This window comes from Leptosomus discolor, chromosome 23, assembly GCF_034619465.1.
Source record: "Leptosomus discolor isolate bLepDis1 chromosome 23, bLepDis1.hap2, whole genome shotgun sequence".
Taxonomy (NCBI): Eukaryota; Metazoa; Chordata; class Aves; order Leptosomiformes; family Leptosomidae; genus Leptosomus; species Leptosomus discolor.
In genome coordinates this window covers 4,595,400-4,618,900 of record NC_141413.1, presented here as the reverse complement: position 1 = coordinate 4,618,900, position 23,501 = coordinate 4,595,400, and the positions used below count along the sequence as shown (strand labels likewise).

General features: G+C 57.2%; 3 protein-coding genes and 1 non-coding gene across 6 annotated transcripts; 3 read left to right on the top strand and 1 right to left on the bottom strand.

Moving 5' to 3' along the window:
• The first annotated feature begins 1,472 nt into the window (after positions 1-1,472).
• SNRPG (small nuclear ribonucleoprotein polypeptide G) lies at positions 1,473-2,801 on the top strand. Its single transcript, XM_086477168.1, is given in 5 exon segments — positions 1,473-1,535; positions 1,727-1,749; positions 2,230-2,324; positions 2,327-2,353; positions 2,611-2,801. Coding segments are annotated over 5 exon segments (228 nt in total). The 5' UTR covers positions 1,473-1,503; the 3' UTR covers positions 2,662-2,801.
• A 1,650-nt stretch (positions 2,802-4,451) lies between these two features.
• Positions 4,452-8,392, bottom strand: PCYOX1 (prenylcysteine oxidase 1). The gene is given in 7 exon segments (XM_086477171.1): positions 4,452-4,634; positions 4,636-5,111; positions 5,422-5,574; positions 5,856-6,067; positions 6,474-6,648; positions 8,001-8,207; positions 8,302-8,392. Coding segments are annotated over 7 exon segments (1,497 nt in total).
• A 108-nt stretch (positions 8,393-8,500) lies between these two features.
• On the top strand, positions 8,501-8,571 carry TRNAG-CCC (transfer RNA glycine (anticodon CCC)). The gene has a single exon. It is a non-coding gene; the product is annotated as a tRNA-Gly (tRNA).
• A 411-nt stretch (positions 8,572-8,982) lies between these two features.
• TIA1 (TIA1 cytotoxic granule associated RNA binding protein) lies at positions 8,983-22,888 on the top strand. 3 transcript variants are annotated; one of them, XM_086477289.1, is made up of 13 exons: positions 8,983-9,014; positions 13,499-13,595; positions 14,058-14,156; positions 14,681-14,735; positions 14,908-14,940; positions 16,197-16,284; positions 19,753-19,828; positions 20,173-20,281; positions 21,342-21,437; positions 21,529-21,613; positions 21,885-22,008; positions 22,424-22,563; positions 22,765-22,888. In XM_086477289.1, exons 1-13 carry the CDS (start codon positions 8,989-8,991, stop codon positions 22,886-22,888), a joined length of 1,152 nt encoding a protein of 383 aa, XP_086333415.1. In that variant the 5' UTR covers positions 8,983-8,988. The 3 variants fall into 3 exon arrangements, with proteins under 3 accessions (XP_086333415.1, XP_086333416.1, XP_086333417.1); XM_086477290.1 differs by lacking the exon at positions 14,908-14,940; XM_086477291.1 differs by lacking the exons at positions 19,753-19,828; positions 20,173-20,281; positions 21,342-21,437; ... (2 more) ...; positions 22,424-22,563; positions 22,765-22,888 and adding an exon at positions 18,918-18,981.
• The last annotated feature ends 613 nt before the right edge of the window (positions 22,889-23,501 follow it).

Genomic DNA, 23,501 nt, shown 5'->3' with positions numbered 1-23,501 from the left:
TGGTGGTGACCCCTGCACGTGTGCAAGGTGTGGGGTGACCGCTGTGTGTGCGTGCATGGTGTGGGGCGGTCGCTGCAAGCGTGCGATGCGCAGGGTGATCCCGCGTGTGTGCACAGCGCGCAGCGGCCCCTGCATGTCTGCAATGCATAGAGTGACACCCTCCCCCCCCCCCTACCCTGTGTGCAATGCATGGCCTGGGGTGACCTGTGCATGCATGCGTGCACAGAATGCAGTGACCCCTGCACGTCTGCAACGCGCAGGGTGACACACCCCCCCCCCCCCATGTGCAATGCATGGCGTGGGGGTGACCGCTGCGTGTGTGTGCAGAGCATGCGGTGACCCCCTATGTCCATGCATGGTGTGGGGGTGACCCCTGCGTGTGTGTGCATAGCATGCAGTGACCCCTGCACGTCTGCAACGTGCAGGGTGACCCCTATGTCCATGCATGGCGGGTTGGTGACCCCTGCACTCGTGCAATGCACGGGGTGACCCCTGCACGTGTGCAATGCCCAGGGTGACCCCGATGCCCATAGCACGGCGTTGGGGTGACCCTGCACATGTGCAAAGGCACGGGGTGACCCCTATGTCCATGCATGGCAGCGGGGTGACCGCTGCACGTGTGCACAGCACGGGGTGACCCCTGCGTGTGTGTGTGCATAGCATGCAGTGACCCCTGCACGTCTGCAACGTGCAGGGTGACCCCTATGTCCATGCATGGCGGGTTGGTGACCCCTGCACGTGTGCAATGCACGGGGTGACCCCGATGCCCGTGCACGGCGTGGGGGCAACCCCTGCACGTGTGCAAATGCACGGGGTGACCCCTGTGCCCGTGCACGGCGTGGGGGTGACCCCTATGTGCATGCATGGCGGGGGGGGGGTGACCCCCTGCACTCGTGCAATGCACGGGGTGACCCCGATGCCCGTGCACGGCGTGGGGGTGACCCCTATGTGCATGCATGGCGGGGGGGGTGACCCCCTGCACTCGTGCAATGCACGGGGTGACCCCCGATGTGCATGCATGGCGGGGGGGTGACCCCCTGCACTCGTGCAATGCACGGGGTGACCCCTATGTGCATGCATGGCGGGGGGGGTGACCCCTGCCCGTCCTGCAACGCGCGGTGACCCCCGGTGCCCGCACAGCCCGGCGGGAGGCGCGGGGCGGCCGTGCCGCCGTACCTCCCCGTGTAGCCGCGCCCCGCCGCGCCCCGCCCCGCCTTCCCCTCCCCGCCTTCGCGCCGCCGCTCGGGGGAATACGGTAGCGGCCGCGCGGGCGGTGATTGGCTGCGCGGCGGAGGCGCGAGGGGCGCCGGGAAGCGGGGGGGGGGGGGGGGGGGAGGCGGGTAAAAGCGTGGCGGGGCAACGCGCGGTCGCTATTGGCTGGTGGAGGAGGGAAGGCGGGGGGGGGAGGGTGTTGCTGTGCGCGGCGCGCTGACGTCAGGGCGCGGCGCGCTGACGTCAGGGCGCGGCGCGAGCGGCAGAGCGGAGGGGCCCAGCGGAGCCGCCATGAGCAAAGCGCACCCGCCCGAGCTGAAAAAGTGCGTTCCGGGGGCGGGGGAGGGGGCACCGGGGAGCGGGGAACGCACCGGCGGGGCCTGCCGCCGTCGGGGAGGGGGGGGGGGGGGGGCGTAGCATGGCGGCGGCGGGGGGTGTGAGGGGGATTGGGGAAGGGGGCGCCCGCCCGCCCGCCGCCCCCGCCGGTCGCTGACCCGCCGCCATCTCGTTGCAGGTTCATGGACAAGAAGCTGTCATGTGAGTGAGCAGCGGCCGCCGCGGAGCTGCTTGCCGGTCCCCGGTGTCTGCACCGGGTAAAAGGGCTGCGCGGGGGGGGGGGGGGCGGGGAAAGCCCCCGGGCCGGCCCCGCGGTCCCCCTCCTGCGGCGGGGAAGGGGGCGCGGGGAGGGGACACACACACACACACACCCCCCCCCCAACCGCCTGGTTGGGCCTAGCGGGGAGCAGGCCGCCCGCAGCGGGCCCTGACCGCTTCCAGGCTTCAGAAATCCATTAATTCGGGTCCATCTTCATTTAAAACTTGCCCCCTCCCCCCCCCCCCCCCCCCAGGGGCAGCTTTTTTTCCCCCCCCGTGGGATGCGAGGCCCTAAAGCCCGTTCACAAAACAACCCCCCTCGGTTTCAGAGCCGCGGTGCTGGTGAGGAAAAACGTCAAACGCCGGCGCTTTTTTTTTTTTTTTTTTTTTTTTTTTTGTAAACCGCCCTCGATTTCTTTGTAGTGAAGTTAAATGGCGGCCGACACGTCCAGGGGATATTGCGGGGCTTTGACCCCTTCATGAACCTCGTCATCGATGAGTGCGTGGAGATGGCGCCGGGGGGCAGCAGAACAACATCGGCATGGTGGTGAGTGCTGCTGCGGCGGCGAGAGGGGGGTGGCGGGTCCTGCAGCCCGCTGGGGCGTGTAAAACCAGCTGGGTTTTAGGAATTGGACGCATTTTACTGTAGCAGCACGCGGGGGTTTAAGAGTTAAAAATCAGTCGGTGTTCATCCTGGCGCGGGAATTCATTTCATTTGTGGTGCAGCATCAGCTTTTTAGGGAAGTAACGCCGGGGGGATGGGACCTGCTGTGCTGCATCTCACCAGCTGCTCTGAACTTTTAGGTAATACGGGGAAACAGCATCATCATGCTGGAAGCCTTGGAACGAGTATAGCACCGGAGAAACCCGCGCCGTTACCGGCCGTGATGAGCCCCAACCCGCCCGTTTTCGTACTCCTTGAACCTGCCACGAAGCATCCCCGAGCGTAAACTTATTTTTTTTTGTTAAATAAATTTTTGTAATGGTTGACGTAACTCGTGTCAGTGGTGCTTGCTTTTCTGGGGTACTGGGGCAGCGGAAGCTGAACTGGTTCTTCAGCGCGGTGGGGGCGGTTGTTAATTGTGCTCCCCATAGCGCTAAAACTCAGAGAGGACTTTTTCAGAGGCTTAATTACACAAGTGGGTGCTAAATTGGTGCTACCCTTGGCGTCCTTCCCCTTAGTATCTTGTAAGGAAGGAGCTACAGAGCTCTGTCGTGTTTGTTCAGTGGGTTATTGGTTCTGAGTTGGCAGGAAAATGGTAAAACTCTGCGAAGAGTGACGTAGAGTATTTGCACCAAGCTGGACTGCCTGAAAGTAGGAATTTTGGGGGGGTTTAAATAATGATTTTTACTGTTGTTTCTGCATCATGGAGTTGTGGTGCAGGAACCAAAGCCTGCAGGGGCTGAAGAAAACTTCAGGTCTTTCTCCTGAGCGGGAGCCAGGTAGAAACTGGACTTTTTTTTTGCTTTGCTTTTTTCTGAGCAAACGCACGTGCAGGTCCTTAGCGACAGAAACGGTCTTTTTTTGGTCACTGTGTTATTAACACAGAGGTGCCAAGTGCTTTCTGCAGCCCCACTAAGGATGCCAAGAGCTGTAGAAAGCGACCTTTGCGCAGAGCTCAAGCTGTTTGCTCAGAAAATTTGGAGGATCCCTGCAGCACTGCTGACAGACACCACCAGTACAAATCCCCACCTTCCTTCTCCAGGTTTCCCGACCCGGCCCAAGGAGCGCCCGGCAGCGGGAGGTCTGTTCTGCGGGGATAACGCAGACCATAAGCACGATGACGTCATTTTTTTGGGGTAGTTTTTATTGCTGCTGAGCCCAGCATGGCACAGCCAGGACACGGCTGGACCCCAAGATCCGTCCGAGGGTTGAGCGCAGAGCAGCCCTACGCTGTCTCCAGCGTTAATTAACCACCATGTTAATTTTATTTGTAACGGCCATATTGCGACACTGAGGTATCACAGCGATCCTGGAGACAGTCGAGGGACGCAATATTCTCATGAAAAGGGTTTTTACCCACTCAGCCCCCGTGGTGCCCTGCTGTAGGGTCAGGTTATCTCACTTACGAGCGTTTTCAAACCCTGGCCAAGCGAAGGACGGCTGGTTTGGCTTCCTTAGCACCCATTTTGGCACCTTTGCTCCCAGCAGACCAGCCCCCCCCCGCACCAGTAAGCTACAGGACTTGGTCCAGAAGCAACTCAAGAACACAGCCCTCGTTTCCACCGCCCGAGTCCCACCCCAGGAGTAACTCCTCAGAAAATAAAGAGATTTAGAGTCAAGAAGTTGATTTTTCCCTGCCTGAAACGCGTCCAGAGAGGGGAAAGCGACGTGCACGGGTTAATCACAGTGATGTGGACCCTGAGTTCAGCAGATTCCTTACCGTGGAGGGCACTTTTGGGGTCAATACGGCATTTAAAACATCTCATGAGGGGAATAGATCGAGGCGTTTCCTTGAGGAAGGGCCAGCTCGCTGGGGAAAGCCTCCTCCACCTCCTCGCTGCAGCTCTAGTCTGCCTTCAGCTGGCTGGGTGGCTCCTCTCGGGGGCTCAGCAAGTTTGTTAGCTTTAATTGGGGCTCAGCAGCGACCGGGCTCGACCCATCTCCCCAGGGGGTGCGGCGGGGGGGGGGCCCGGCCCTTGGCTCAAAGCTCCGTTTTCAGCTTCTCGTGCAAATCTTCCTGGTCGATCCTGTCGGCGTTGCCGTACCACCGGTGGTAGGCGAGCAGGGCGGCGTTTTTGGCCGCGATGGCGCTCATCTCCATGGCGCTGGCGGCCCGCTCGATGCCGTTCAGGTAGTAGATTTGGTCGTGGAGGACGATGGGAGGGCATTTTTTCCGGGGGGCTGTAGTGGGGGTAGGCCAACCACTTCTTCGCTTTGACGGAGTCGTAGGAGGAGAAAAGCAAGTTCAGCTGCTCTTTGGTGAGCGCCTCCTGCGAGAACACCTTCCAGACGGCCGACTGCAAGGGCTGCTTTCCTTCACCACCTGCGTCTTCCACGGGAGACACCACCCCCAGGCTATTGATGAAGAGTTTGGGATTCTCCGTAGTGAAGATGGCACCGAAACGAAAAGCGGAGGGGTCCCGGTAACCGAAGAAGGAGGCGTTTAATCGCCCGTGCACGAACGTCGTGACGGTCTGGTGGTAAGGATTTGGGAACTCCGGGGCGGGAGGGTCGAAGTTCTTGAAGGTGATGTTGGCCATCTTGCGGCCCAGCGGAGCAGCGAGGACGACGATGTCGTACGTGTCCCCCGTTAATCCCGACGTCGTGTTGTAAGTGACCTGGTAGAGCTTCACCGGGTCCCCTGGGGAGAAAAGCTCAGTCATCCCACCCCGCGGCGGCCGGGAATCCCGCCTGTCCCTCGGACCAACATCAGGCTGTCAAAACGCCACCACGTTTAGGCTCAGTAGGCTGAAGGAGCTTTATAAACTAGTCCCAGCTTAGCTGTGAGCTGGGGCTTTGAGCAGAGCCCACTTTTCATTTTAAAAGACCAAGGAAAACCCAATCGTGTTGCTTCGGTCCGCCAAGAGCAGTGCCGGAGGCCAACGTCGGTCTCCAGCCGCCGGAGAGGTGCCGTTCCCCTCCCCACCGAAGGGGAAACAACCCCAACTCACCTGTGGGTCTGGGTCTGATTTTTGGCTCTATAGACAGAACGGTACCAGGGATAACTTCAGCTTTGGAGGCGTAGATAAGGCCAGTGCAGACCAGTTTGTTCCCTCCTTTGACCGACCAAAGGCCCGATTCCACCCCTGCCAGAGAAACAGCACCTACAAGGAAACCACCATCATTAGAGCAGCTTGTTGAGGAGCCCTTGAACCACAAAGTGGGGAATTAGGGGGGGGGGGGGGGAACCCCATCCCTTTGGGGCACAGAGTGCTGACGGCTGGGGCTGAGCACGTCGTGATAAGCCAGCAATCCGTGGGAGCGAGGCAGTAGGCCGGCACGCGAGGTACCGCCGCACGGGAGCAGGGACCCAACGCCCACGAAGAGCTCAAGGTTCCCGGGACAGAGAGAGACGTGTAGGGAGGTCAACCTACGGAACACTCACCCACGAAACCGTTGATGTTGACACCTTGCCCATAATTGACTCTCATGGCCGGACAAACCATCTCGTTTATGAACTTGTGGGAGAAGCCAGCTTTCTGCAGGGCTTCATCGATGGTTTCGTTCAGCATGTGGGTGAGGTCGTTCCCTCCGAGGGCGTGCAGCAGGCGCTCGTTGCTGCTGAAGGCGTAGTCGTGCGTCTGGTAGCGATAGATCCTTTAATCAGAGACAAGAAATGGGGTGCTCGGTCGCTGCCAAAAGACCTTTGTTGCCCTCAGAGGCTGCGGGGGGATCTCGGAGCCCTTCATGGGAGCAGCAGGACTCGTCCTTCCAGCCAAGCCCCAGCCTATGCGACACGTCCCTGTGATATCCTGGACCTTCATTCTTCATCTACCGATCGCTCCTAACGAAAGCACTCCGTGCACAGTTACAAACTTAAGTCTCTCATCGCTGATCTCGACCTTTTCCCTTAGAAAAATGATTGGCAATGGAGAGAGGGCAACCTTCTCCTTTCTCAGTGGCGATGGGATGATTTCCCTGATTTTTACAACTCGGCAGCAGGTTTCGCACCTTGTCCCGCAGCCTCTTTTCCCACCTTTTCCCTAGCCGGGACCCGACGTACCGCATGAACTTGTCCAGGATGTCCTCCACCCACATGGACATTCGCAGGGGGTTGAGCCCGTAGCGCCAGAGGAGCTTGAGGAGGTTGACGATGTACCAGCTGCTCTCCTCGAACACGAACTCCTCCCCGTTATAAATGCCCGCCAGGCTGCCGTGCGCCGGGGCAACCGACAGGCCTCGAGGAACGGGGTGAAAAAACCGTAATTTAATGAAAGGTAGAGCTGTATTACGCCCCGATCCCAACTTCCCGAGGCAACCCAGCTTCGTGTTGATAAGGGTGAGCAACGCAAGGCTGGATCCCGTGGAAAGGGGAATTAGTTCTTGACCAGGAGCCAGGTAGTTACTTGTGGTGACTTTTGGACCTTTATGGTGGGAGTTTGGACTTGATGATCTTAGAGGTCTCTTCCAACCTAATGAGTCTATGATTAATGTGTCACCCGTGATGTGTGTGGGGGGGTCCCATTTCTGTTGGGATGTGGGTCTCCTTTTCCTGGGGTGGGTGGGGATATGGCGGGGGAAGGATATGGAGGGGGAGATATTGAGGGAAGGATATGGAGGGGGGGATATTGGGGAAGGATATGGAGGGGGGGATATTGGGGGAAGATATTGGGGGGGAGATATTGGGGGGGCAGATATTGGGGGGAAGGATATGGAGGGGGATATTGGGGAGAAGGATATGGAGGGGGATATTGGGGAAGGATATGGAGGGGGATATTGGGGAAGGATATGGAGGGGGGGATATTGGGGAAGGATATGGAGGGGGGGATATTGGGGAGAAGGATATGGAGGGGGGTATTGGGCAGAAGGATATGGAGGGGAATATTGGGGAAGGATATGAAGGGGGGGATATTGGGGAAGGATATGGAGGGGGGGATATTGGGGAAGGATATGGAGGGGGGTATTGGGGAGAAGGATATGGAGGGGGGTATTGGGGAGAAGGATATGGAGGGGGGTATTGGGGAGAAGGATATGGAGGGGAATATTGGGGAAGGATATGAAGGGGGGGATATTGGGGAAGGATATGGGGGGGGATATTGGGGAAGGATATGGAGGGGGAGGTATTGGGGAGAAGGATATGGAGGGGGATATTGGGGAGAAGGATATGGAGGGGGATATAGGGGAGAAGGATATGGAGGGGGGGATATTGGGGAAGGATATGGAGGGGGGGATATTGGGGAAGGATATGGAGGGGGGATATTGGGGAAGGATATGGAAGGGGGGATATTGGGGGAAGATATTGGGGGGGAGATATTTGGGGAAGATATTGGGGGGGCAGATATTGGGGGGAAGGATATGGAGGGGGGGATATTGGAGGTAAGGATATGGGGGGAGGATATAGGGGAGGGACATGGGGGAAGGATATGGGGGAAGGACATTCGAGGCGGATATGGAGGGGGGATATCGGGAGAGGAAGGGGGGCAACCAAGGCTTATTCTTTAGGAGGATGTCCCGCCAACAGCGCGGAAGAGCTGGACCCGGAGCATCCCTGGAAGGATGGGGGGGGGGGGGTGGGGTGCTCCCCACTCACCCAGCTCCTTGACGAAGTGCTTCATGTGCAGGTTGAGGGGGTGCAGGACGGACCCCCCCGCCTCGTAGCCGGCCCCCTCCACCTCCAGCGTGGCCAGCCGCCCCCCCACCGCCTCCTTCTCCAGCACCTCCAGCCGCACGCTCCTCCCGAACTTCTGCCGCAAGAAGTAGGCAGCGGCCGCTCCCCCGATCCCGCCGCCGACCACGGCTGGAAGAAACCGGCACCGGCCGTCAGCGCTGCCCCCGCCGCCGCGCCCCACACCCGCACCACCGCCACCCCCCCCCCCCTCACCGCGCCGTACCGATCTTCCCGGGGGCATCCCGCTGCGGCCGGCGGCCCGGGACGGGCGGGCAGAGAGCGGCGAGGAGCAGGAGGAGGCGGAGGGCCGGCATGGCGCTGGCTCGGCGGGCGGGGCCGCCCCGTCAGCTGGTCCGGTCGCGACGGCGGGGGCCGGGCGGGCGGCGGGGCCATAAGGGCGGGCGGCGACGCCATCGCCATCCGCGCCGCTGGTGTAGTGGTATCATGCAAGATTCCCATTCTTGCGACCCGGGTTCGATTCCCGGGCGGCGCAGAAGCTTTTAACGCCTTTTTTCTTTTTCTTTTTTTTTTTTTTTCCCTTTATATTTTAATTTTCCCGCCCCGCGGCGCTGAAGAAGCGCCAGGCCCGTCCCCCGCTGCTACCGGGGGGAAGCGTTACGGTTACCGGGTGTCCGCGGCGGGGGAGCGCATGCGCGGGAGCGGCGGCGGGCGGGAAAGGCGCCACCGGAGGCGGCTCGTCGCCACCTCGGGGCGCATGCGCGTTGCCGCCCCCTTTCGGCCGGCCGGGCCCCTTCGCCCGCCACCCGCCATCTTGCGAGGACCACTGGGGTTATTGTCCGCCGCTCGGGCTCGGCGGGGCCGGCGGCGCTCGGGCTGCCCAGGCGCTGACGGGGCCGCGGGGCCGGCTCGGCGTGAAGAGCCGGGGCTGGGCTGGGGCGGCGGCGGCGCCATGGAGGATGAAATGCCCAAGACCCTGTGAGTGGGGAGGGGGCGAGACCGCCTATTGTTCCCGGCTCCGCGGGGAGGGGCGGCCCGGGCTCCCCTCACGCACGGTCCCTCAGGCCTAGGCGGCGCGATCGGGCCTCCGCGACGGGCACCGGCGGCTGTCCCAGGCCTTTCAGCCGACTTCAGTGCCAAGAGGGGCGGCCCCCGCCCGCCGCAGGGCTGCGGGGCACCCGGCCCCGGCTCACCCTCACGGCGGGCCGGTCCCCGGGTACCCCCGCCGGGGCCAGATCCAGCCCCTCCGGCCGTGCCCCGCTATTCCTGTCCCCTGCGTTGCTTCCCAGTGGTGTTCACCGGCTTTCTGCCTCCCCAGCCCCCCTCGGCCCGGGCCTCTCCAGTTCACATCTGGAGGGAAGGGAGCTGGGGAGATGTACCCCGCTCCCCCCCCCCCCCCCCCCCCCCCCCCCCCCGCCCCGTACTTGCTCCATGTACTTTTTCGTGAGCATCCGGCCGAATTTTGCCATTTCTGGGTCGTGTTGGCTCACGAGGGGGGTGTGCGGGGGGTTGCCCTGGCCTAACAGCTGGAGCCCCGCTGCGACGTTCAACAGCTTGATGGAAATAACCGGGGGGGGGGGGGGGGGGGCTCCCCGTGAAATCAGCGCTTGTCCAAGTGTTGAAAGCACGCTGCGAGCCTGTTACTTCCCGAGGAACTAATCGTGGCTGTAGGGCAGCTCTTCGCCTTGTTACAATCATAAATGGAGTTCCTTTAATTACAAGCAACTTTCCTGGCCGTGCTCAGGCAGCTGACACCCGTCGCTGTCAAGAGGGATTTGGACTTTCGCTCGGCTGTTGCTCCTGCAGCTGGCTGCGTGTGAAGGGCGCAGGAGAGCTCCCGTGCGCAGCTTATTTGTCCGTTTCGCTCCTTTTCTCTGGCAGGCACAATCTGGAGTGGTTTCCCTCGTTTAGATGAGGGAAATCACAGCCTCCAGTCTTTCTCTTCCATCTCCGCCTGAGCTTTGATCTCTGTTTCAGTGCAGGAGTTGGGAGGAGGAAAGGCAGGAGGGAGAGGGAATCTTTCCAAAGCGAGGGGAAAGTTTTCCCCTTGGATGGTGGCTGCGCCTACCCCAAGGGTTGATAAATGACTTGGCCAAGTGACTGCAGGAAAACAAGACTCTTACGTGACTTAGGCCAGCTCCTCTGGTCCAGGCTTCCCAGAGCGGTAAACACTCCGTGTGTACAATCCCGTTGTCTTCCTCGTGCGTGCGTGTTTGGGACTATTCTGGGCGCCTGCAAACATGGGACAGACCTGTTGGCATATTTGCATATTTATTTAGAAAAATGTTTGTGTGTGTCATCCCCCCGCCCCGCCCCGGCCCAATGAAACGATTGTCTGGAGTCTAGTGGTCTCGGCCGTACGTGGCGTCTGCTGGAGGGAACGAGTTGCCTGTCCTTGAGCACGTGGGGCTCGTTGCACAAACACAGCCAGGCTTCTGGGCTGCAGAACGGAGTGTTGAGCAACGCACCGAGAACCCTATTTCTCTGAATGGCTCCGAGTGACTTTCTCAAGTCGTGTGGAGGAGCGGCACGAGCTGGATTTCCCAGATCGGGTTTAGAACGAGCAGCTTGAGGGAAGGAAAAGCAGCTAAAAGTAATCTGCTTCCAGCTCGGCTCTGCAGCGCGTGTTAAATATTTGCTTGCACGAGGGTTTCTGTAGGTAGAGCTACAGAAGCCCCATCTGGGCCTGGGTTACGGGGCTCCCCCTCCGGCTGCGTGGTCTCGCTGCGTCGTGAGGGGTCACCAAAGCGGTCTGCGGCGCGCGCGCCTTTTTCTTCGGTTCCTTTACCGCGTTTTAAGTCATTTTTCTGGAACAGATTCCAGATGTTGCTGGAAGTAAGTTCTTGCTTTTGCCATTTCCACGTAACCTGTTTGGCAGAAGGTGGGTGTTAGAGCCGTGGCGTTTCGAAGCACGTTAGGAGCTGTGTTACTTATGTAAATGATTTCCTGGATAGGCAGCTCGTTTTCACGTGGCCAGCGGCCTTCCTTGAAAGCCACTCTTCAACGGCAGAGCGTGAATCTGAAGAGCGGTTACAAGGCAGGCAGTGTTTTTGAATTTACAAAGACCTCTTGTGCGTATTTTTCGTGTAAGTCCGTCAGTGCTCGTGCGATACGTGTGTTTCAAGTTTGAGAATCCAGTTAGCAGGAAAGAGAGGGGTGGGAAAGGTGCAGGGGGCGACAGAGCTGTCATGCCGGGGACATCTCCACCCATCTTAGCGCCGAGCGACCCCGCCGGGTGGTGAGGACCGCTCGGTCACGTCTCGCACAGCTGGTCCAGGGCAAGGTCCGTCCCGCTCGCCCTGCCGGCTGCGCGGCGGGAGAGCCGCAGCCAAGCTCCGTGGAAAAGCTCGGGTGGTCGAACAGCTCGAGTGTAGCACGGAGAGAGGACGTCAGAGAAAACACCAGAGGGGTGGGCGCTCGGGGGGGCGGGGGGGTGTCACAGCTCTGTGTTTTTCCCCTCCGTCTTGGCACGGTTCATCGTCTCACAAGACTTTGCTGCAGTTTGTCGGCTGGTGGGCTGGAGAAAGCTCTCCAGGCTGGCGGGCTGCAGAGAGCGCGCAGCTACGGGTGAGGAGGCGACGCTGACAGATAACACGAGGGAAACGCTGCGGAGTTGTACGATGCTAAGCTGTTCCTCTTACGTGCTTTACGATTCCCCTTCCTTTTTTTTTTTTTAGAGTTTCGCAGAACGCTCTTGTGCCGTGTGTCGTTACTGCTTGTGTGGCCGCTCAGGGATGTCTTGTCCGTGTCTGTGCCTGAGGAGCTGAGATTTGGGTTCACCTTTGGGCAGAAGCAAGAAGGTCAACACCTGGTGCACGGTTACACGTCCTCTCTCTCTCTCTGTGTATGCACACAGGTATCTTGCTGCGGTTGCTCCTTTGAGGAAGCCTTTTGCAAGGTCTGGCCATGCAGAGATTCATGGGGCTGTCAGAGATCGCTTACCTAAATCCTGCCTTTTCCAGCTAAATCCAGTCTTTCGGCGTAGGGAGCGCTTCAGGAGACGCCTGGCTGATTATCGGGGTGAAAATCCAGCGGGAGTGCAAAGGGCAGGGTGCCGACACCCTGCCTAGGAACCCTGCGGTCACAAATCAACTGTTAATAAACTTAGACCTAGAAGGTGACGTGAGAGCCTCAGCGCTTTAGTGCCTCGGCTTATTCCTTACCCAAATGGCGATAATATTTTTTTTAAAAGAGGAAAAAAGAAGCCTCGCTAAGTTATGACTCTCGGTTGAACTTGCTGCGGGGTAGAATGTCCCGGTGTTATCGAGCACTAAGTGAATTACCTTAATGAAGTGCACTAAACCTTCTTCTCTTGAAGGAGACCTCGTCAGAAGTGCAGGAATTACTCACTTACATATAATATACTTGTTTCGTTGAGCGAGAGGAGGCCTGTGACGATCCGATTCTGGTGAAGCACGTGTTGGTTTTAAAAAGGAGAATGGTTCTGGGTCCTACCTAAAATAGTCGTTCAAACTATTAATACGGAGCTTGCTGGGTCGCTTCTGGTAGAAAAACAGAGGCCGTGTGTCTTGTTTCCCCCGTTCTCTCTGCTAAACCAAATATTGGAGTGGGGCCATCTCTTCAGGAAGGCGGTTCACAGCCCCGTGTCAACAGCAGGAGCGCGAGAAGTCCCTGGGTTTGCTGCCCTGTTGTTTTCTTACAACATCTTTGCAAGTCTTGCGCGGGGACGGGGAGGATCGCTGATGTATGGCCGTGCCCTCAGCAGCGCGACTTGGCTGGGGCTCTCGTGGCAGAGGCCGCGGTTTGCCACAGAACGTTCCTTCGCGGCAAGGTGCCGCCGCACCTTTGGAGCTGAGGTTTCTGTGTGCTTTTTTTAAAAGAATCCCATGACTTGGGCTTAACAACAACAACAAACCCCCGCCCGTGGATCAAGGGTGATCTTCGTCGCCGAGATTGCCAAAATCCCAGAGGGGAGCAGGGGTTCGGGTTGTGTTTGTGCTTGAGGAGGCTTTCAAATGGAGGAGGATGGGGGAGTGCCCCCACCCGAGCACGTTCGCTCGTTATTTCAGGCAGCTCTAGTGCTCTCAGGTGATAAGTCCTTTTTTAAAAGGAACTGACTAAATCTTGGGTGATGTGCTTGCTGAACAGCAGGCTGAGCGGCTCGGGCAGCTGCGCTTGGCGCACGACGACCGCGCGCGGTCATCGGAGCGGCCGTTCCTCTGCGTGGAAATCCGTGTGGTGGCTCGAGTTGCCCGTGTCTGGCTTTTCCGTTCAGCTTTGGGTGCCGGTTTAGAAGCCCAGACCTTGGGTGGGGGTGAGGACAACCGCCCGCCTCACCTCACCGAACCGTTTCTGCGTCCGGTCCTGCCGCACGCGTCATTCCGACGTCCTGACCCGATGGGTCGGGTGTGGAGGGAGCAACTTTGGGCCTCTGTTGCTCGGTTATCAACGAGCGGGCTGGAGCTTCAGGGTGGCTTCTAACCTTATGTTTGATCCTGTAGGTACGTGGGGAACCTGTCAAGAGATGTGACCGAAGCTCTAATCCTCCAGCTGTTCAGCCAGATCGGACCATGCAAAAACTGCAAGATGATCATGGATGTAAGAGCCTTCGCCCGACGATTTTCATGTTTCCCGTAGCTGATGGCTTTGGGTTGGAACTTGCATGTTTCAGAATTCCCCTGGAAAGGCGGCGTGACCGCGTTAGGGGGATGTAGCAAGGCTGGAGATCACCGTCCTGTGCTTTGGGCGTCATTTCTGCCTCGTGCCCCGTGTTACATGTAAGGGTGGGTGGATATTGCGAGGGGGAGTGAGCAGGTTAATACACGTGGGCGTTGCAGATGAGACGGGAAAAGTTCTTTGGCGCACTCGTGCCTTCCGAAAGCAGGACTGCAGCCTCCTGGCGCACGGTGAGCACCTTGACGGGGGGCTCCTGGCGGAGCAAAAGAACCTGCTGCCCGTTTTGAGACATTTAGATGTAAGGAATAGGGAGCTGAGTAGAGCAGCGAGGGGACAGTTTGAGGAGGTTTTTATCAGTAACCCTTGGCTCGTTTCTTCTCTCAGACAGCTGGAAATGATCCGTACTGTTTTGTGGAGTTCTATGAGCACCGGCACGCAGCTGCGGCCCTGGCTGCTATGAATGGCCGGAAGATAATGGGTAAGGTAAGCTGTCATGTCTACAGGGTGAGCTGGAGTTGAAAAACAGGCTGTCTGAGGTGGTGTGGGTGAAATACCGCTCGAGACGAAGCGGAGACGCTGCAGATGTTAGGCACTCCGTTTGGGCAGAGGTCTTGACGTGGCACGGCTGAGAAGAAAAGCTGTTGAGAGTGTTGTAGGAAGGATGCAGAGGGAGGAGGGGATGCAGAGCTGGGAGGGCTCAGAGACAGCGGGCACGAGGGGTGTTTTAACTCCGCCGACCTTGTCAGGATAACGCCCCTCTCTCCCCTCCCCTGCAAAAAAACCCGCCCAGCCAAACCAGATCCTCAGCCCAGGTCTGTTTCCCCTCTTTGCTCTTAATCAGTGAAAGAGTTTGGAGGAACGAACCTTCTCCTGAGAAATGTCTCTTAAACTTGAGCTTTCGCCCCCCCGGCTTGCGCGTCCGGTGCCCCTGTAGCGTCAGAAGGAAGCGCTGGAGGTATCTGAGCGTAGCTGGGGTTTGATCTAACGTGAGCGACTGACGTTTGCAGGAGGTCAAAGTGAACTGGGCGACGACCCCCAGCAGCCAGAAGAAAGACACCAGCAGTAAGTGTCGCTTACGCTTTGAGTGCCCGTTTGATTTGTACAAGTAGTTTTTAAAACATAAACCCTAAGCATCGTACAATTATATGCAGTAACGTTTTGATCGTAATCCTAAGATATTATTGAATGTGTTTGTGTTAATAAACTTAAGAACAAATCTAATCTTTGTCATCAGGTAGTACCGTTGTCAACACACAGCGTTCACAAGGTAATTGTATCTTCTTAAACATAAAATGAAATCTGTCGAGGGTATTCACTAGCCACCCGAAGCCATGTGTGGGGTTTTGGTTCGTTAGGAATTTATTTTTTACGGAAGGCCTTCCCGTTCATTCCCCTGTCGCATCAGAAAGTGACCTAGTGTCCACTGTTCAGTTCTGGGGCTGATTGAATTGTAAAAAAAAAACCCAAAAAAAAGCCCCAAACGCCCTTGTGCCCTGCTCTCGAGGCAGAACAGTTGGCTCCCTGAGGGGCTGCAGCGTGCGCCCCTGCAGGCAGGCTCCTTGGGGGTGTCTAGGCTGTTTCCAAAACGGGGCTCCGTCGCTCCCGGCGAGCCTACGGATCGCTGCTTTTCTGGGCAAGCTCGGAATTCCTGTAGGCCAGCGGGGCTGAACTACGTCAGCGTCCGAGAGAGGTCGAGAGTTTTGTACCTGCTGTAGGACGGCTGAGTCCGTGCGTTGCCAGGACGGTGTGTGACGTGGTGTTTGGCTGTAGTGGAAGACGCCGTAGATACAGGACTTTTGTTTCTCTTTGGGGCGTGTTTTTTAGGGCTCTGGTACAAACTGAAGGGATTACTGCGTCCTGTTGCCTTCAGTCTTAGTTCACTCGCACGTGGATTCGCATCGATTAAATTCTCACAGATTGACGTGGTGTATTGGCTGGGCAACCGAAACTGTTGGCTTTTGAGAACTCAAAGGCTTTAACTGCTGCAATGCAAGGTTTTGGGGTTGGTTGTTTTTTTTGATTTGTTCTTCATGACCTACAGTGTTACCCCTGGACATTGTGGCTTGGGTTGAAATACGTCTTGCTGTAGAACGAGGGTCGCCCTGCGTTTCGGGGAACCGAAACAAAACCGCTGGGCGTTTCAGCTGATCAGATTTTTAATTGCTCGTGATCTCCTGCCGTGCTGGAGCTTAACGCCAGCGTGCGGAGAGAGGGATTTTCCTGTAGTCTTGGCACATTAAGAAAATAGTTTAAGACTTTGTACGGTAAATGCTGCCTGGTCTTAAAAGCGGTTTGTAAAAGACAACCTGTAAATGCCGTGTGTCGCTGTAGTATCCTTAAAATCACTGACTTTGTAGCGCTGCCAAGCAGAGGATCTGTTAGGAACAGCAGTAAATTCTGTTTTGTAGTAAACTCTGGTAGTTTTTAATAGTAGCTGGAAAGCCGTGCTCGATGAGATTGCGCATTCTGGCGTCATCTTCAAGCGTTAAGGTTCTTTTTTCTCTTTTTTTTTTCCCCCAAAAGACCATTTCCATGTCTTTGTCGGAGACCTCAGTCCAGAAATCACCACTGAAGATATAAAAGCAGCTTTTGCGCCGTTCGGAAGAATATCGTAAGTAATTTCTGAGGGCAAATGAGCTAAAAGTTACCTCTCCTAAAGGGAGGCAGCCTTGTGTGTCAGTAAGTAAAAACCGAGAGCTGTCGCAGTGCAGGAGCGAACCTTCATCTGTTCCTACAGCGGCTCGAGTCTGAGCGCTCAGGCCTTAAGCAGGGCTGCGTAGCCCAGAGTCCTTGACACAACTTTGCTCTGCTTGCCTAGAAAAGTGGCCTCCACCTTGCTTTGGTTTTATACTCCTTGCCTCGTTTGGCAAAGCAACGCTGGAACAAATTGACTCCTAAACCCGGGGGGCTGCATTTCACCGGCCCCCCTCAGCGATCAGATCACCGTCGTGCTGTGCAGGTTGTGACCGAGTCCCTTCGCACGTCCACGTCTCGAGAGGCTTTGCGGGTTTTTGTTAGCCGTGCTGCGCCGCCGGGGTTTTTTTTTTGCCGTTCAATTCCCCTTTCCCACAATACTGAACCTTTTTTTTAGCACCAGGCTCGCGGGGGCGCCCGGTGGCTGCGGCCAGAGCGGCCTCGCGGCGGTCGGCGCTGGGCCAGCGTTAGCCCTTGACCCGAAGGGCTCGGCCAAAACCACGGGGCGTCTCGGGTGAAGGAGTTTTGCTCGGCCCCGCGGCGCAGGGCGACGGTGTCAGGAGGGAACACGTCACCAACAGGGCCCGGTGCTCGCAGGTCTCCGCCTGCCAGTTGGTCGTGGTCAGGGCGTAGAGCGGAGTAAGGAGCGGTTCGTTCATTCCATCCTCCGAATGTAAACCATTAATTTTCCTTGTAGTGTTGTCTGTACTGGACATTGAAGTTTCTTGATGGTGGTGTAAGAGAACATAGAATGCTTTGGAGTGTTGTGTAGTGAAGCATTTAATTGAAGTAAGTTTGTTTTTCGTTTGTTTTTTTTTCCCCCTCAGAGCCCAGTGTATTGCTCTTTTAATGCCAGCTTGATTCCCTCTCATGCTAAGGCTTTAAAAAAACAAAGAAGTGGGATCCGAACATGACTTGCTTCAGCCAGCTGTCAGGCCTGACCGCATCTGCTGCGCTCACCACGCGGGCAGTGCGGAGGGTCGGACTCCTGAGGAGAGGCAGTTGATCCTCCGGGCAGCTGTGGCCTGGCTGGAAGGGACGAGGGGCCCTAACGCCGAGCCCAGCCGCTGGAGCGAGCGCGGAAGGGAGGCAGCGACAGACGGTGGGGGAGCTGGGACAGAGGGGTTCCCCTGCCCAAGTCCGCGCTGGGTCTCCGAGGACAGTCACCTTTAACAAACATCCCCCCCCAAAAAAAACCAAACACCCCCCCCCGAGCCTGAAACAACAAGTGGCGTCCAAACGTTGCCTGGGGGAGGATAAAATCAGAGCGAACCCCAGTCCACTTCCCGTGTTTTCTGGGGCCGTGCCCGTTGTCCCATCTTTTCCTGGAAGAGCTTTCTGGGCGCAGAGCTGTTGCTGCGTGGTGGTGGGGACGGGGGCCTCCCTTCGGAGGGAAAACGCGCGGTTTGCCCTGGCTCAAACGGACCAACGTCCCAAACGAAACGCAGATCTTTTCCTCCCGCAGAAGGAGCAGATTAAGACTCGTCCCCATTAATGACTCTTTTGAACTCTCGTTCCAAAACCGAGGGGTTAAATAAAGCCGAAGGGACCTCGATTTTCTACTTGTTTGAATGTAACCCGCAAAAAAATGTTGCTTAAGTTGCAGTTATTGTTCTTCGTCAGTGACTTCCAGTTCCTGCAAATGTGGTGCTAATGGAATATTTCCCGATTATTTCTTTTTTAATTATTTTTTAACACTGTCTTTGTTGGTGCTAAACTGAGCTTTTTTTTTTTTTTTTTTTTTCCAACGACACCGAGGTTGACCTGCTGCATGATTAGCGCATAAGAAATGTTGGTAATTTGCTGCATCTGGATTTTTTTAATCACTGTAAAAGCACACTTCCATTGTGGTTTCTTTTTATGCTCGCTGTACGCATGTTTTCACTTGTTCTCAAGTCTTTATTTTCAAAGTTTTCGGTTGAGGGTAAGTAGAGATGAGTTTTTTCCCCTCCCTCCCTCTCTAGGCTCGTGAGAGCAAACCGATCTAAGCTTCCCCACGTGGCTTTTCTCAGGCAATTTGTAACCTAGGACCCCGATTCCCACCTAACCCAGGGAGGGGGCAAGAAAACGGGGGGGGTCTCTCAAAGGGATAACATTCCTGCTGTAGCTTTGGGAGAGGCATTTTCCTCGGGCCGCCGGTGGTGGCGGCAGCCCAGTGCCAGAATTAGGCTTACGGTGACCCCAGAGGCTTAAATACCGGAGCATAACGAACCTCCTCGTCACCAGTCTCGGGGTGCTCCCTGGGGTGCACGTGCTAACGCTGGTTTCTCTGAACCCCCTTGCTTGACCCAGCCGCTGCGTGACTTTCTGACTGGTTTGACGTCCTTGTTCCTGTTCTTTTTAATGCCTGTGCGTGTGGGGCGGAGGAGGGGAGGAGAGGGGGCGGGGGCCTGTACACGAGAGCATCTCGCCCCTCCACCCCGCCTGCCGTGGGCCCAAATTGCCTGAGAAACCCCGTAGAGCGGCGTTCCACGAGCCGGGGGTTAGCTCTGGGAGCTGGGTTCTCCTCGGCCCTCAGTCTCCAATAATAGGGCTCTGGTTATTTTGCAGAGTGGCTCTGAAGAACGGACAGAATTGCCACGGCTAACTGCAAGCTACAGTTCACAGTGGACAAACGTTGTAGTTTTCTCATTTACTTTTATAAATGTTTTCCTTTTTTTTTTTTTTTCCTCTCTCCTTTTTTATCTCTCGTAGTTTCCCATCAGTCCTGTGTGATTGCTGTTGTACCAATGCACTTTAAATGATGTGTAATATGTAGTTTTTAAGACGTGAATGTCGCGGTGTTTTGTTTTCTTCAGTAATTTCTGAAAATGTCAATCTCTCAAAATTTACAGCTGCCCACAGTCCATAAAGGGGGTAACGAATTGACCCGAGAAAATTAAAGAATTCAGTTAACAGGCGACGTATGCCTTTTAATTCCTCTCTTTTTTTCATTTTTTCTATTTAATATTTTGAATGAGTAGGTAGAATGTGTTGGCAAATAGCGAGTTTAAAAATTGCATGGTTCGAGAGAGCCATCCAGCTAATGTTAGTGCCTTAAGTGACTCTTTGGAGTAGCTGCTTTGACCGTGCTTCGTGCCTTAACAGTCTGTAAAAGCGTTTTGAAGCGGGAGCCAACTGTCGTAAAGCACATTCGTTTGTCAGAGAAGCTGTTGATTTGCATGTTTACACCGTTAAGTTTAATTTTGCTACTCCCTGGCGAAGCGTTAGTAAAGTTCTGTTTAGAAAAGAAGCCTTTTGCTTTGACTGTGCTGCTGGTGCGATAAGCGGTGGCCGTTAGTGGAGGTGAAAGATGACAATAAGCTGTTACGTGTGACTCGGGTTGTCGTCTGAGCCGCGCCGGCTCCCGGCAGGCGCTGACCCGGCTCTCGCTTCTCCTTTGTAGAGACGCCCGCGTGGTGAAGGACATGGCGACGGGAAAATCCAAGGGCTACGGCTTCGTCTCCTTCTTCAACAAATGGGTAAGCTGCCGCCGGGGGCTCGAGCGCCCCCGAAACGCGGGCGAGGCCCTTCGGCGGGCGCAGCCCCGGCGCTCCCGCTCTCCGCCCGGCCCCGCTCTGCCCTCCCGCCGCGGGGGGAGCTTCCCTCTCTCTTCCTGGAGACGCTCCGCGGTGGCTTTGGCGCTGCGGGCGGGGTGACGTCTGGCGTACGCTCGGGCGAGGCCTGGCGGCGCCCTCCGTCCTGCCTGAACCCCTTCCCTTTGAAGCCGGGTTGCTTTGGGCGCGCGGTGCCGCCCTTCGGCTCTGCCCCCGGCGGCGGGGGTGCCGACGGTGGGGTTTTCTTCTCTCCCCTCTCCGGCGGGCAGGACGCGGAGAACGCCATCCAGCAGATGGGCGGGCAGTGGCTCGGCGGGAGGCAAATCAGGACGAACTGGGCGACGAGAAAACCTCCGGCTCCCAAGAGCACGTACGAATGTAGGTCCTCGGTTCTCGGCCTCTTCGCCCGGCAGGAGGAGAGGGGCGAGCTGTGGGAGCAGGGGGGGGGCGCATCCCCAAGGCAAAGGCTCTCTCAAACCCCTTCGAACCTCCCCAGTAAAGCTGCTTCCTTAGCTGCGCCGGCGGTGTAGCCACCGCGGGGGGATTCCTCCCGCACGCCGGGATCGGCAGGGCCACCCTTGCTTTTAGGGCTTTGTTGTGGTACGAAGGGAGGGACGTGGGGGACGTTTTGACTTGGGTACGTGGGCCCTGCTCGAGGGGCGTTGGCGGTTGGCGCTCCACGCCTCGGGCCAGCCGGGGTTTGTATTTCTGCGTCATCGTGGTCCAGTCTCTGCGGGGGCGTGGAAACCTTGCCGCGCAGACCCGTTAACGTTCCACCCCTCGCCTCTGTGAATCACGTATTTAAGAATTATCATTAAAATCTGCATTGATCGCACAAACTTCACTCAACATCAACACAACAGAAAAATTCCCCACGCCGAGATTAAATTAACTTCATCACAACAGCAAACGGACGTGGACAGTTCACACACAATCCACCCCTTGGCCCTTCACCACAATGACAACGTTAATTTTCCGTAATCATTCTGCTTTCTAACGTTGTTGCATCCATGTTTTGCCCGTCAGCTCTCCCAGATTATTATCCTTATCTCTTCGAGCCCCACGTTGGGCGCCGAAACGATTGCGGTGGGTTAAGCCCGGCCGGCTGCCAGGTGCCCACCAAGGCCGCTCCGTCACTCCCCCTCCTTAACTGGACAGGGGAGAGGAAAAAAAACCCAACAGGCTTGCGGGGCTGAGGGCAGGGCAGGGAGATCACTCAGCATTTACCATCCGGGGCAAAACAGACTTGATTAAAGGAAAATGTAATTTATTACCCATTAACTCAGAGAGGAGGAATGAGAAATAAAACCAAATCTTAAGAGACCTTCCCCCCCCGCCCCTCCCTAACCATCCTCTGCTGCCAAAACCTTGCCCACGCAGACCCGTCACGTTCGTCTGTGTCGGATCCCCTGAAAAGCTCTTGTCAAATCTCTTTAAGCAAACGCCAAACAACTGTCGTACGACGACGTGGTCAATCAATCCAGCCCGAGCAACTGCACGGTGTACTGCGGAGGCGTGACGTCGGGGCTGACAGGTACCGTGGCTTCCCGCCGCCGGCGCGTCGGGCGGCTCCCAGCGGCCCCGCGGTCGCCTCATTTTGCCGCTCTTCTTTCTCCCGGCTTCAGAGCAGCTCATGCGCCAGACCTTTTCCCCCTTCGGGCAGATCATGGAGATCCGAGTCTTCCCGGATAAAGGCTACTCCTTTGTACGGTAGGCTGCCGGGCGGCGCGTCTCGAGGGGAACGGAGCGAGAGTTACGGGTTCACGGGCGTCTTTTGGGGAGCGCGAGAGGGGAAAGGCGGCGGTGGCTTCGCCATCCTTACCGCCCGCCCTGGGGTGACCGGCGGGCGTTTCTGCGGTGGGGCTGGTGTTCCAGCGGCGCCCGGATCCGTGCTGACTTAGCGGGGACTCCCTCGGGGGTTGTTCCGGCCGGCTCTCGCCGGGCGGGCCGTTGACGCCGTCGCGGCGTGACGTTTCGGCAGGTTTAACTCTCACGAGAGCGCGGCGCACGCCATCGTCTCTGTCAACGGCACGACTATAGAAGGACACGTCGTGAAGTGCTACTGGGGCAAGGAGACGCCAGACATGATCAGTCCGGTCCAGCAGGTCAGAGCTTTGCTAAAGACGGCGGCTTGGCTAATTAGTCTTCGCCAGAAACTCGTTAAGTGGCCGTCAGACCCGCGGCCGAGGCTCGGCGTGGCGCCCGGCGCCTGCGGCGCGGCTCGGGGTCGTCAGAGCGGGTCTCTCGGAGGAACAACCAGAGCTTTTAAAACCCCTCGGAACGGGGGAGACTCTCCAAAATGCTGGAGAAAGCTCCCAAACGCCGCCCAGCCCGTCTCTGGCGCGAGGGCGGCCGGAGCGGCCGCTCCCCTCGATCTCGGCGGCTATTTCACACCGCGACTGCGTGGGGGACTGGGGGCGCTGGTAGCGAAACGCGGCGCCCGAGCGAGCGTCCCCGTGGCCGTTTGGGCGTCGTTTTGAGGCGCGGCACCGCGTAACCCCGGCGCGTTTGTCCTGGCAGAACCAGATCGGCTACCCGCCGGCGTACGGGCAGTGGGGGCAGTGGTACGGCAACGCCCAGCTCGGTCAGTACGTGCCCAACGGCTGGCAGGTCCCCGCCTACGGGATGTACGGGCAAGCGTGGAATCAGCAGGGCTTTAAGTGAGTACCGGGGATTTTCGGTGACCCACGTTACCCCCCCCCCCGGGGGGGAGGCGGAAAAGCCGCCGAGACGTTCCGGTCCTCGGGGTGGGGAACGCGCGGACGGAGCGGCTCCTTTCTCCGCTCGGCTCGTCCCTAACGGAGGGGGTTTGCCCGGCCTCGTTAGCGGCGCTAACGAAGTGGTTCTTCGCCCCCCCGCAGTCAGACGCAGTCTTCGGCGGCGTGGATGGGCGCCAACTACGGCGTGCAGCCGCCGCAGGGGCAGAACGGCAGCGTGCTCGCCAGCCAGACCGGGTACCGCGTGGCGGGCTTCGAGACGCCGTGAGGAGGAGGAAGAGGAGGAGGAGGAGGAGGAGGAGGAGGAGAGGACGGCCAGCGCGGCGGGCCGGGGCCGAGAGCGACCGCATCGAGCATCGGACACGGCGTATTTATTTAAAGAGGGAGAAACGAGCCGAAACGAAGCGTTTTTAATCATGAAATTGTCACCCGCGTTGTTTGAAACGAAACAAAATTCACCCCAAAACGAGATGCTGGATGTCTGCCGACTTTTGCCTTCTTTTTTTTCCTCCTTTCCGTGTTTCTTAAGATCCACGTTTTTGAAACACAGCAAATGCAGGGACTACTGCCGCCGGGAACGGGGGCAGCGAATTGCACAACGTCAACCTAATTTTTTGGGGGTTTTGGGTTTTTTTTTAATTTTTAATTTTTTTTTTTGTGTGTGTGTGTGTTTGTTTGTTGGTTTTCTTTCCTCGGCAGTAACGTGCCGTTCTCGTTTGCGTTCCGAACGATTTCAGATGTATTATAAACCGTTGTACAAAAAAAAAAAAAAAAGGAAAAAAAAAAAAAAGAAAAAAAAAAAGAAAAAAAAGGAAAAAACACACACACACACACAAAAACCACAACCAAACAAAAAAAAAAAAGCCAAAAGCGAATCCTGA

What these genes read in the sequence shown, in the direction of transcription:
- TIA1 (XM_086477289.1), top strand. Translation starts at nt 8,989, where the DNA reads ATGGAGGATGAAATGCCCAAGACCCT. An exon ending in CCAGAAGAAAGACACCAGCA is followed by an intron (nt 14,736 to 14,907) that starts GTAAGTGTCGCT and finishes CTTTGTCATCAG; the next exon opens with GTAGTACCGTTGTCAACACA. An exon ending in TCCCAAGAGCACGTACGAAT is followed by an intron (nt 20,282 to 21,341) that starts GTAGGTCCTCGG and finishes AATCTCTTTAAG; the next exon opens with CAAACGCCAAACAACTGTCG.